Source organism: Martes martes, assembly GCF_963455335.1.
Source record: "Martes martes genome assembly, chromosome: 12".
Lineage (NCBI taxonomy): Eukaryota > Metazoa > Chordata > Mammalia > Carnivora > Mustelidae > Martes > Martes martes.
The window spans coordinates 79,173,485-79,186,564 of record NC_137900.1 but is presented as its reverse complement, the minus strand read 5'-3'; the positions used below and the strand labels follow the sequence as shown (position 1 = coordinate 79,186,564).

The following is a 13,080-nucleotide window of genomic DNA, read 5'->3' as shown; positions in this document are numbered from 1 at the left end:
AGACTTCTAGAGAAGTCTGCCTCACTTTGTAAAGATCCCCATCATATCCCCTGTTACTTCACTCCACTCATGCTTTTCTGCCTCCCCAGCCTCTGGTCGCCCAACTCCCAACCTTCCCTAACGTGCCTCAACTCCCCCTAAGTCCCTAGGGAAACACTAACCTCAAGAGATAAGACCAGAGCATGTTAGAAGAAGAGTCAAGGCCTAGGATTTGACCAAGGCTTGGAAGGGCATTTGGGGATCTCTGAGAACTAGCTGGCCATTTTACAGATGGGAAGACTGCAGCCGAGCAAAGCAGAAAGATTTGCTCGAGGTTGCAGAGGCGTCCACATTGTAAAACATATTCCCTGAGGATACTGCTGGCATTCAAAACTGCCCACATGAGCTCATTCCTCTTCTAAATACCATTTTGCCACTAAGTTTTCTCTTCACCTCCTACTCCCTCTCAACCCTGGTTTCTCCTCTGTTGAACATCTCTGTATCCAGTTCTCAGGCTCAAAGAGTATGATCAGGGTGGACGTACTACAAGAAGCAGACCTTGGTCAGCAGGTGGGTCTCAGACAGCTGGTTATTATCAGTAAACCCAAGATGTTAGGGCAGGAAAGGCCCAAGGGAGGGAGAGCGATTGATAAGGCTGGGACCAGTCATGGAGAGCTTTGGATGTTAGACTAGGCCATGTGAACTCTATCGTGAGAGCACCTGGGGGCCACTGGCAGTTTTGGGGACAAGCCATCGGTGTAGCTGCTCTTTGAAGAGGTGACTGTCCATCACTCAGATTGACAGGAGGACACTGAAAGCTTGTCATCAGTAACGAGACTTCTTCAACCATGCGTGTGGACAGTGTTGAGGGCCTTCCCCAGGGCAGGGATGGTGGCAAAGATGGGAAGGGATGGGTGTGAAGGACAACAAAGTGGTAGAATCGGGGAGATTCAGCTGCTATTCAGATGTCGAGGATGAAAATGAAGTTAGGTTGGAGATGTTTCTAAGGTTTCCATTTTGGGAAGAAAGTGAGCGTGTTCTTCATAGAAGGGGGATGCAGGTTGGAGATGCATCAGCTTTTGTGATACTAATGGTGCACAACAGACAACCACAGTGGGTTAGTGTCAACCACTAGAAGTGTTTTTTCCCTTTATTACACATCCAGGTGGACGAGGCTAGCCAAGGCTCAGCTGCACTTGTCTCTAACCTCAGGCTGCCTCCAGTTCTGTTCCACATGGCCCTCATCCTCCTTGCACCGGCCACCTACTTAGAGCCTGGTTTTCTCCTGGAAAGAAGCAGGAATGCCAGAGAGCAAGCCCAGCCAAACAGCACATTTCAGATCTTGGTTCACATCATGTCTCCTGTCATCCCATTGACCAAAGCAAGTAACAGGCTAAGCCTGCATACAAGGGCCAGGAAAGAAATCTCACTCTTCTCACCATCAGCCATGGCACGGTTGTGACTGCATACTACTATAGGAAATCAAGACTTGACATCAATAATTCGTTCTATCTCAGGATGCATTTTCCTTCACCCCAGTCTCCTATTCCCATGCTTTTTTTTTTCAACACTGTCTTTTAAAAAAAATATATTTATTTATTTGAGAGAGAGAAAGAGAGAGTATGAGCAGGGGGACGGGGGACAAAAGGAGAAGCAGACTCCCCATTGAGCAGGAAGCCTGATGTGGGGCTTTTTTGCAGGACCCTGGGATCATGACCTGAGCCAAAGGCAGATGTTTAACTGACTGAGCCACCCAGGTACCCCAATTTCCCACACTCTATTAAAGCACAGCCTCAGAGAGCCATCACAAAGCTTGACAAGTCTCAGAAGGAGCCTGGGCTTAGATGTTCACAACCTTGGGCAGCTTACTCACCCTCTCCAGACCTCAGCTTCATGGTATTTACAGTAGAACCAATATCATTATCCTGCCAGTATTATCATAGATACCAAAAGTGATTTGAGTGAGGTCAGCACAGAGTAGGTGCTCAATTAGAACATATGATGCTTCCCCTGCGGCTCAGCCTTACTAGCGGGAAATCCACCTTCATTATGTAGATACTATGGATTTAGTGTAATCTGCACACAAACTATTTACATTTGAACAGGGGGTATTTGGAAGAGTGATTTCTAATCTTTAGTTATAGTTGGATTTTAGAAATCGGCCTGATGCTAATTTCAGTGTGGGTGAATCGGAGATTCCTCATCTTCCTAATGTCTTCTTATTGTCTAGCAACTGAGACTTGTCACACTGCAGGCAGCTGTCCTGGCTCTTGTCCTGGTGGTCACGGCTGTTGTTACGATGTTTGTAATGATGTGAGGGAGCACGAGTTTTGAAGACCTGACTCTGTGACCTTGGACGAATGACAAGTTGAGTCCGAGCTTTTGTTGCCTTATTTTACCATGAGGATGCTACTACCTTCCTCCTGGTGCTGGTCATGGGTGTGACTTGTGAGATGACCCACAGTGACCTATGGCAGGTATCTTCCACCACTCTGACATGAAGCAGGCTCCCAGTGACATTGTGCTCAGCCCATGCCCCTCCCACCACATGCCTGGCCCCGGGTTGAGCTCCAGGGCCAGAGCTGGAAGTGAAGAAGCCCACGGTGGACCACTCAGAGTCAGAACAAGCATGGAAGCCATGCACGCTTATTGCTCTGAGGGCCCGGTGAGGTGTCTTTCCAAGCTGCAGTGACAAGAATAAATAGGAAAGTGAACAGCAGCCAGTGTCCCTGGCCTGTGATGATAAGTGATGACTGAGTCGGAAGCAAGTGAAAATGGAATCGTAAGAGGATGACAAGGAGGGAGGAGAGGAGCCGGACAGCAGGCAGGCTTGGGAAGAAGGCTTTGCACTTATCTAGCTGTTGTGGGCAGGTGATGAGCTCCTCTGAGCTGCGGGGGACAGAGGGGGTGGTACCCTCTGGCTGATATCCTCGTTCATGTTCCTGTGTCCTTCAGCAGGAGGAGTGAAGACAAAGGTGTCAGGTGTTGGCTGGTTCTGGGAATACCATAACCAACGTCGGAGACGATTGCATTCAAGCTGCCCCCAAATACACAGATAAAGACACTGAGATCCCCTTGGCTTTGCACGGGCCCTGCCTTGAAATTGCGATCATCCTTCATCTAGAAAGCACTTTTTCTTTCCACTAAAACAAGATGTTAAGTTGGCCTCTCCTATCCAGGAACGATAATTACAAAAACACAAACATCTATGATGTTTTTGGTGAGAAGAAATGTGCCAGGGACTGTACTGCAGGCTTTTCAAAGACATCACTGATCTTTCTAGCAGATGGGTGATATCGGCGTTGTTGCAGATTAGGAAACAGATGCAGACAGGTGAAGCCACGGGATCAAATTCATCCAGAATTTGAAGTGGCAAGATCCAGGATCTGAATCCAAAACAAGATGATTCCAGGGCCCACGCTCTGAACTACTTTCCCGTAATCTTATATGATTGACATGGAGGCGATGTCCACTGTGAAGCGTTTTTGAAGAGCCCACACAAGCCACACTCAAGACCGCTGATAATTGAGGGATTTTGTTGTTTTTACCCAAGGGTTTCTGGAGTAAGGATGTATGTAACATAAAATGAGAACTGACTAATGGGACCTAGGAGACATGAAGAGTAAATATTTTAAAACCAGTGCAGCTCATCTAGAGCTGATAATACAGAGTTTCAGGACCTAGCACGATGAAAATCCACCTAACTGAATTCCCTTATGGGAACCACTTTAATGAAGAGATTAAACTCCTTTTTAAGGTCTCTATTATCAATCACATCGAAATGTGTATTTTCAATCTGTTAAGGATGTCTCAGATTCATTATATTAAAAAATAATCCCTGTTTGTAAATGTCATAGATTCTCATTACAGGAAAGCCAGACATGTCCGAGGGATACAAAGAGGGAAAAAATCCTTGAAAATATTGCCAGGTGTATTGAAGCATTGAGACCATCCATGCGGTGGGAAGAAGGCTACCGGAATGGCCAAGAGCCCTGGGTGCTAATCCTGACTGTCCCTGAGGCTAGTCTAGTGATCTGGCCGAACATCTTCACTTTCTGAGCCTGTGTTTTCCCTTCTGAACAATGAAGCTGAGAAGATGTGACCTTGATGACCTTTAAGAGCTGTTTCTGCTCTGATGTGAAATAGAATTCTATTTTAGACATTTCATCAACACTCTCGCTTATACTTTCCATTTCCTTGGCAAATACCTGTCTTCGTTATAAGAAAGTTTCTTCTACTCTTCAGCAGAACTGTCATTATTTTAAATGAACTCAGCCTGAATTCATGAAAACTACAATGTTTTTATATATTCATTCATTCGTTCATTCATTCACTCAGCAAATGAGTTGTCTACCCTTCATCCAGCATTATACTTACTACTTGCATATGAGGATGATTACAAAAAGATTTCTGCAATCAGGAAGTTCCCAATTTGGTGGGGAGAATGGGCAAATTAAAAAAAAAAAAGGTTTCTTCACCCCATTTTCATAGACATTACTATTGTAAAATATACCCCCTCATTTATTTATGTACCAGACAGCACAGCAGGTACTGTGGCAGTGAGCAAGAATTCAAAGAATTTCTGTAGTGACAGGAGTAAGGGAGCCTGGGTGATCGTCATCAGCACGTGGAAACCATGCAAACTTGTGTCCCGGGAAAGCTATTCTTTGCTAGCCTGGCGGCTCTGGGTATGCAGAGGCAGGGCTGAGGAAAGGACTCCTAGAAGGAAGGGGTTAATCCTCAGGTCTGGCTATCAGAAGTTTGCATCTTGCAAGAAGGAAATGCTTGGTTGCAAATAGTGGTGAGTTACTGAGCCAGCAAAATAAGAAATTGGAGTCAATAACGCCAATAGCCGTGGCATTGATGGAAATCTTACTGGAGACACCCAGCCCAACTGCTAAGAGTGATCACAGCTAACTCTCAAACAGTGTCTGGAAAACAGAGTTTAGGGATTTAGAAAGGCAGCATAAATGACTGATTCTCACTGGCACTCAGAATTGATGAACTTCTACTCCCAACGTTCCATTTTGCAGATGGGGAAGTTAAGGCCCAGCAAAAAGGAGATTACTTACTCACTGTCTCTAGAGCTGTAGTCCAGCATATATCAGACGGAATTCTGTCTTGGAAGAGAAGGGAAAGAGGAGAAACGTATTGCGGATCTACTCACTGGCTGCCTGAGCCATGAGCCTCACCCTTCAACTCTTCGATTTATTCTTAGAGTCAGCTCTGTGAGGTCGACATTACTCACATTTTCCATTCTGTTAATGAGAAAACTGAGACCCAGGAAGGTGAAGTGACTTCCCCAAGACCACACGTCCATGGAGAGAGAAAGGGAGGATTGGAACACAGGCCTGTCTGCCTCCAACCCTCTTCTCCCCCTGCCTCACTTCCTCTTCTCCAGGCAGCCTTGAGGGCCCTCCGGGGTGGACGCTTCTCATTTCCAAAATACATATTTGTTATATAATGAGTGACAGTAATGAATGGTCTGTTCTGAGAGCTGAGAAACCTTCCTGGTAAGCAAACAAGAAAGAAATGCGGAAGACACCAGCACGCTTTCTCTGTATAGATTCCTCATTCTCAGTCTTATTCCCAGAGGAGGGGAAGAGGACAGTGGACCTGTGCCCTTTTCTGCAGAGTCACAGATTGGAGAATGAGGAACCCAAGCTGTGCCCTTTCCCTGAAGAGGAAAGCCTCTCCTTTCCCGTCCGGTCTTGCCCACTCCAGCCTGACTTCCTGTCCCTGGACCAGGGGCAACCATATACCTCTTCCATTATGAATCATGAGGTCTGTGGTTGTGGCAGATCATAAATCAGTCCTGAGTGCCTTGAGGACAAATGCCAGGACTTTTAATATTTAATATTAGACGTATTTAAAGTGGTGAATATTTCATGATGGGGCTGTCCCATTTTAACACATCATTAGTGACTCCTACCCCCGCCCCCTTTTTGGTAAATTATTCTCACCCCGATCTCAAGGATCTCAGCCCTCTTCCTCCATTCTCCTCATCTCCGGCAACAGTCAGCTCACCAGGCTGCACACACTTAAAGCACACACTTTTGTTGCAAGACTCGAACTTGTTATTGGAGAGGAGCATTACAGAGAGCGTTCCTGCCTGAGAGCAGCCCCACCCTCTCTTTACCAGGTATCCAGAGAAGAGGAAAGGTAGATCCCCCTCTCTCTCTTCCAGCAATCCTATTCTGAGTATTTTCGGTGTTCTGTCTGACCTATCCTTCACTCCTTATTCTGCCTTACCACCATTTCAGTTCAACCAACACTTATCAATCCCAGGCTCTTTGCCAGATACTTGCTGATGCCGGGGTTACAAAGATTAAGCATCATCATAATGTATAAAACAAATTAGAGAGGGTTTTTTTTAACAGTCAGAATGCTTTGTATAAGGTCAAACGCATAACATTTTTAGTGAATCAGTGAAAACATTAAGGTTTGTTGATGAATACAAACGTCTTGAAATCAGGAGTTATGGGTAATAGTTCTGTTGCCCTAATATATATTCCCTGCTGTGTTTTGTTTTGGTAACCCAAGATTGAAAAAAAGCCTCAATTTGCAAGATGGGTAGTTGTAGAAAGCATGGGCTTGTAAGCTCTTCGGCTCCTATGGCTCCTAGTCTCTTGTATCTTCCTCAATGAAACAGAGATGACAAGAGAAGCTGTTTTTGTGGGCTTGCTTGGTGGTGGTGGTTTTAAATGAGGTTTGCATAAAATGTGTTTACCTGGCAACTGGACTGAATGTGACTGTGCTCTCCCGTGTCCTAAATTCTAGTATGTAACATCTGAACGTTTAGCCTTCATTTTTTTTTTAACTATTAATGAGACTTAAAAATAAAAATTTTTAGGGGGAATTAAAATCTAAAAGTTGCAAATTTCCTAACTCTCTCCCACGGAATTATACGTTTCCAGGAAACATGGTTCAAAAACTCTCAGGTAAGGCCAATCAGAATCACTGTAGGTTTGAAGAGTTGCAGGTTCATCTGTGTGTGTGTGTGTGTGTGCGTGTGTGTGTGTGCGCGCATGCCCGTGAGTGTATAAGCATGATCACCTGAAGACGAGAAAGAAGGCAACCTGACAGCAATAGTCTAGGAATTTATGAGCCATCACAGACAGTTAATTATTCATTCAACTCACAGTATTGAGCATCTACTCAGTTCTAGGCAGTGGGCTAAGGCAGGGCAGTTCCTACCAGCATCTCCTAAGCTGTGGACCATGGTCTGTGGTCCGTAACAGGTCCATGTTCCACCAGCAAGCGTCCCAAGGTGAAATAGGTTTTGGGAAACCTGTTAGGTATCGCTTTCATGAAGAATCACATATCACTGGCTCTACAAATAGTCTAGTGTTTCTCTCTCTCTCTTTTTTTAATAGAATCTATGTTTGGTAAGGCATCTGTCCACATTCCACAAATACACCTTAGGAAAAGCCGTTAACAAATTGAACCTTAATCATCTCAACCTTAAGGAATGTACAGTGAAGCAGGACTGATCATTGAAGAGGGTAGGCCAAAGAGCTTTGGAAAACCCTTCCAGAATTCTGAACTCTGAAGATGTACAAGGAAACTAGACATGGGCCGGCCACCCGAAGTGAGCTTGGCCAAAGGGAGGAGACGCTAAAGGCAGTGTGGGATACTAGCAAGCATTCATGCAGTCAGGCATATGAGATGGCCATAATAAAATGATGCATGGATACATGAATGGATAGATGGATGGATGGACAGATGGATGGACGGATGGATGAAGAAGAAGGGAACAAGACGGGAAAGGTTGGGGGGGAAGCGGAGGAAAGGAAAACTAACTAAGACATCAATAACAACCAAACAAAAAATCTGGTGATGATAGATGAGAACAAACTGTCTAGAAGGGGAAATCAAAGATATCTTGGAGGAGGTGATATTTGATTTGGGGCTTATGGTTGGACATGAATTGTTCATTCAAGTGGAGAGAATTCAAATGTCTGATTATACTCTTAGTGCAAATGTACTTTATGATAATTTAAATATTTGAAATTAGGACCTCCGTTTGCGGCCACCAGGTCACTTCCTGTTCCCCTCATTAACCTGTGAGGCCTGTCGGTGTCCTATCTCTGCATCCTCATCATGGGCCCGAGAACCCAGCAAGGATCCAGACTTGCTGAATGAATACATGGCCAGATGAACAAACGAATGAACTATGAACCACAGTGGTGGGTTGACCAGAACAGGCTCTTTCCCTGGGGCTTTTCTAAAACCAGGCAGCCCACTGAAAAAACGAGGAAGCCAGGGGAGAATGCTGTTTGGGGCAGGTAGTAATCCACACACCCCTTTCTCTACATGCCTGCAGGAGAGTGCAGCTGTCACGAAGGCTATGCCCCTGACCCGGTTCACAGACACCTGTGTGTGCGCAGCGACTGGGGACAGAGTGAAGGGTGAGTAGCGAAGGATATTGCAGCAGGGACAGTGGAGAGCCATCCCCACTCCTCTGCTCTATGACTCCAGGCCCCAAAACTGCTCCACAAAGAGAACTTTTCTTCACAAGTTGTGTTCTTGTAAGGCTCGATGGGCAATGAACGCCATTTCCCACTGAATCACAATTTAGTAGTAAAGGTACATGATCGATGACTGTTGTAGAGAACAAAGTCTCACATTGAACTCCCCCTCCCAGACCATAAGTAATCAACGGACACTTTCTTAACTGGACTGATGCAGAAAGAAAATGGGGTTTTCGTCCATAAACTCCAAAAACAGACAAGTGGTCTTTAAAAGGCTGAGTCCTTCTGTGAGGTGGAGACATTCTCTTATAAAGAATTTTACCCAGTACATGAGTTGAACAACATGAGTTTAAACCACACAGGTCCACTTGCGTGCAGACTTTTTTTTTTCTAATAAATACAGTACAAGACTGTAAATGTATTTTCTTTATGATTTTTCATAACATTTTCTCTTATCTAGCCTACTTTATTGTAACAATAAAGAATATAATACATGTAACCTATGAAATATGTGTTAATCAACTGATTATGTTATCAGTAAGGCCTCCAAGCCAACAGTAGGCTATCAGTGGGAGGCCTGGCTGGCTCAGTCGGTAGAGCATGTGACTCTTGGTCTCAAGGTCATGGGCAAGGGTGTGGAGCTTACTTAACAACCACAACAACAAAATAAAACAGTAAGCTATTCGCAGTTAGGGTTTGGGGGAATCAAAAGTGATAGGTAGATTTTTGACTGTGTGGGATGTCAGTGCTCCTAAGCCCAGTACTGTTTAAGGGTTAAATGCAATTACTTCTGTGAAATTTGGTTGTGTGCCCCTGTGAATCCCATCTGACTCATATCATCTCCTGTTCCCTTTCCTTTCCCTCCTGTTCTTCCCGCAGACCTTGGCCTTACACTACACTTGAGAGGGGCTACGACCTAGTAACAGGAGAACAAGCCCCTGAAAAGATTCTCAGGTGAGTTGACAGTCTTGTTGGGACATGCTGCTGGGGAGCGGAGGAGGGCCTGGGGAGCCATAGCCATGCACCCCTAGTCAGTGGTGCCTCTGAGCTTCAGGCTGTGCTGAGTACAGAGGAACTCTCCTTTGGCATGAATGTACCATCATGGCCCGGGTTGCTATGGGAATCGAATTCCCGTTTGTCTGGCATCTAGACTTACGGACTCAGATGTTTGAACGGGGGAAGACATGGCTGATTATCCAGTCCAGTGCTCTAAAAATATTCTCCAGCCATAGAACCTCTTCCCGCCACCTCCACGGAATCGTATGTGAAACCTCAGTACTTCAGCTGATAAAGACATACAGCAGATTAAGTGGCAGAACTGGGAATCAGATTTTGGTTCAAATTGATTCAGAGTCCGTGCTCTTCACCTTTGTGCAGACTGTGCCGGCTGACTTAGCAGTCACTTATAGAGCCCCTGTTGGCTCTGAGCATTGCTCGGGAAAGCGAAGCTGAAATGGTCCCTGGCTTCACAGAGCCCACAGTTTATTGGGAGTTGGGACAGGTGGTCAGGAGAAGAAAACCAGCAATGCAACGCAATGCATGGGCTGAACGATTAATAGGTTTAAGAGATGACCATCCAGGTGTGGACAAGGTTGGCCAAAATTGCACCTGAGAGAAGGCAGGGGACTCAGTTGGGTGGGGAGGTGAGAAATGGTCCTAGAAGGGTGGAGGAGGGGCCCCTATTTGCTGTTTTTCTCTCTGCTTCCCAGGGAGTTCCCCAATGGAAACTCTTACATTGCAGGTCTACTTTCAGCTTGGGCCAAGGACTCTGGCTTCCCGTCAGCAAAAGCTTCGTGGTTCCTCCTGTGGAGCTGTCCATCAACCCGCTGGCCAGCTGCAAGACAGATGTGCTCGTCACGGAAGACCCTGCGGATGTCAGGTAGGGAAGTCATCCCCTGTGTCCTATATCGAGGGCTCTTGGGCACACTGGAAGCCTCTCTGATTCAGCATCATGGGGATTCATGCAAAGAAGTGGTCCTCGTATTGTTGAAGTAGGCACCTGCCTAACGGGTGATGGGAAGAACTATCCCCTGTAGTTTCACCCTCCAAAAAGTGTGTTCCATTCGTGGGGCTCAGTGCCTTATATTTCAACGTTATTGCATTCCTTCTGGGTTTATATAAAATATGAGCTAGGCTAACACATTATCTGGCTCATCCTCGGATTATTAATGATTATGTCTTATAAAAGAACATTACTTAATAGTATACTGGAGAATCATGAAGGTGAAAGATTAGAGAATGAGATGCTTTCTATTATGACTCTGGTACTGGGAGCAGACTTTGGGCTAATCCATACGTTCTTGATGTCCGGGTCAAATTTATTTGTTCTTTATTCATGAAGGGATGGAGACTACATCTTTTCTTACACGTTTTGCACCTTGTAGTTAACTTCATTATAGACTCACTCTACTATGTTGTAATTAGTTGCTTACATATCATTCTGTCCCATTATGTGGTGATTCTCTCAAGGTCAAAGCAAATAACTTACTTAGCTTTCTAATCTCCAGTTCCAAGTACATATTGGACAACTACTAGATGTTTATTGATTTAATTAAACCAGTGGTCTTAGATCTGATCCCATCGCTATTCTGGAGCTTTCTAGTGGAGGTGGTTTTGGGTGCCCCCCACCTCCAGTTTGATTAGGGGAAGCATTCCAGAAATTTTAATGTTACCAAAAATGGACTCTGATTTTACTTTTTTTTTTTTTTTTTTTTGAGTGAGAGAGAGAGAATGCATAAAGGGAGGTCAGGGTATGTGTAGGGGCAGAGGGAGAGAGAGAATCTTAAGCAGACTCCCTGCCCAACATGGAGCCTGATACAGGGCTTGAACTCACGACCCTAAAGTCATGACATGAGCCAAAATCAGCAGTCAGACGCTTAACTGACTGAGCCATCCAAGTGCCCCTCCAATTTTCCTTTTCAAATTGGCTTATAAACAGCCCCTCATTTGGAACTGAGAATCATGCCTTACCACCCTACTCCTTGCGATTGTGCTCAGCTGGCTTTGGGCCATTCTGAATCAGGATGTTATCAGTATGTCTGTGGCATCTTGATAGGAAGCTATCAAACCCAACACCTTGGGTTGCATTTGGGGTGGTTTCTGCTTTGCAATCTGTTTATCCCCACCTTCTCAACTTTTCATGGACAGATAAACCTAGCATGATTTTTCAGGTTGTTGATATTTCCCAAAAGAGGTAGTTTTTAAAAAGAATAGTTTGTTAAGGGGTAGTGCTTAGGAAATGAAGTGAGAATTATTAAGAACTAAGGTGGTTTTACCACACACATTTTCATGGAAAATTACTGTTATTTCTATTTTGGATAGACTTGAAGTCAGTGAGGCTTCAGTAAAGCATGGGCTGTGGTTTATCTGCATTGCATATTTTCAAAGATGGAGCAAAGACCATCTGGTTGAAGAACTACTCTCAAGGAGACCCAGTGACCTTGATTGAGGTCTCGCCTAGCTCTCTTCTGAGTTCTGTACTGTTGACATTGAATTTGTAGTTTCAGTGAAGCTACAAATGTCAGACTGGCTGATGATAACACTCCCTCTGGAGTTGAATGGGTCTGGCTTAGACTTCCATCTCTACCATGTATGGACTGGCCAAATCCAACTTGCTAACTTTCCATTTTCTTAACAACGTGCGGATATTAATAGTGCCTTTTTCACATAGTGTAACAATAATAATAACCCCTAGCCGTTAGTTATTTACTACATGCCAAACATTTTGCTAACATTATCCATGATATTCTTATAACAACCCCTTAGGGTGATGTGATGTGATTATTATTTTAATCCAGATTTAAAAAAAAATCTGAGGCATAAGGGCAATGCCTTCACCAGTAAGTGATAAAGCCAAGGTTCAACTCATCACCTCTTCAGCTCTAGAACCCGTGTTCTTAACTATTTTATTGAAACATCTCCCAAGAGTTGTAATGATTGAATAACTTAAGATATGTAAACACTGGTATATAGTATATTCTCAGTGTTGCATTATGCCAAGGTTCACTGAATTGAATTCCAACTACAGTAGAGTTCAAGTAGAAACTGGTGATGGTGGGGAAGGCAGAATCAGGAAGGTTTTTACTATGGAAGTCAGTAGAGAATGACCATAATCCACAGCATGACTCAGCTGCTTTTTCTGATCCAATCTGAATTATACCAAATGGCAAGCCAGACAAAATAGGGCCCAGAATATTCATCTATAGTGACTGTAAAACATCTTTGGAAATGTAAAAAAAAAAAAAAAAAATTTTTGAAAAAAGTGTTAAGTACTGGCATGCATTTCAGAGAGAGTATTTTATGTCTTCTGAAGGAATATAGCAGTAAGTTGAAAGAGTTGAGAGCGTCAAGGGGCATGAGCCAATAACAACGAGATGCTTCTTCTCAACTCCTGCTAAGAACGTTGTGCCTGGGGCGCCTGGGTGGCTCGGTGGGTTAAGGCCTCTGCCTTTGGCTCGGGTCGTTATCCCGGGGTCCTGGGATCAAGCCCTGCATCGGGCTCTCTGCTCAGCGGGGAGCCTGCTTCCCTTCCTCTCTCTCTCTCTCTGCCTACTTGTGATCTCTGTCAAATAGATAAATAAAATCTTTAAAAAAAAAAAAAAAAAAAAGAACGTTGTGCCTGGTTACA

General features: G+C 44.5%; 1 protein-coding gene across 4 annotated transcripts in view; it reads left to right on the top strand.

Annotated features, from left to right (window-relative positions):
* ASTN2 (astrotactin 2) overlaps positions 1–13,080 on the top strand; it is a gene marked incomplete at its 5' end in the record, with an annotated part of 861,701 nt that overhangs the window by 402,479 nt on the left and 446,142 nt on the right. For 3 of the 4 annotated variants that reach the window (XM_080820162.1, XM_080820161.1, XM_080820159.1), the window contains 3 exons: positions 8,306–8,390; positions 9,333–9,407; positions 10,195–10,332. In XM_080820162.1, the coding sequence (XP_080676288.1) occupies positions 8,306–8,390; positions 9,333–9,407; positions 10,195–10,332 (298 nt within the window). The remainder of the gene's footprint in view (positions 1–8,305; positions 8,391–9,332; positions 9,408–10,194; positions 10,333–13,080) is intronic. The other variant, XM_080820160.1, reaches the window with a different exon arrangement.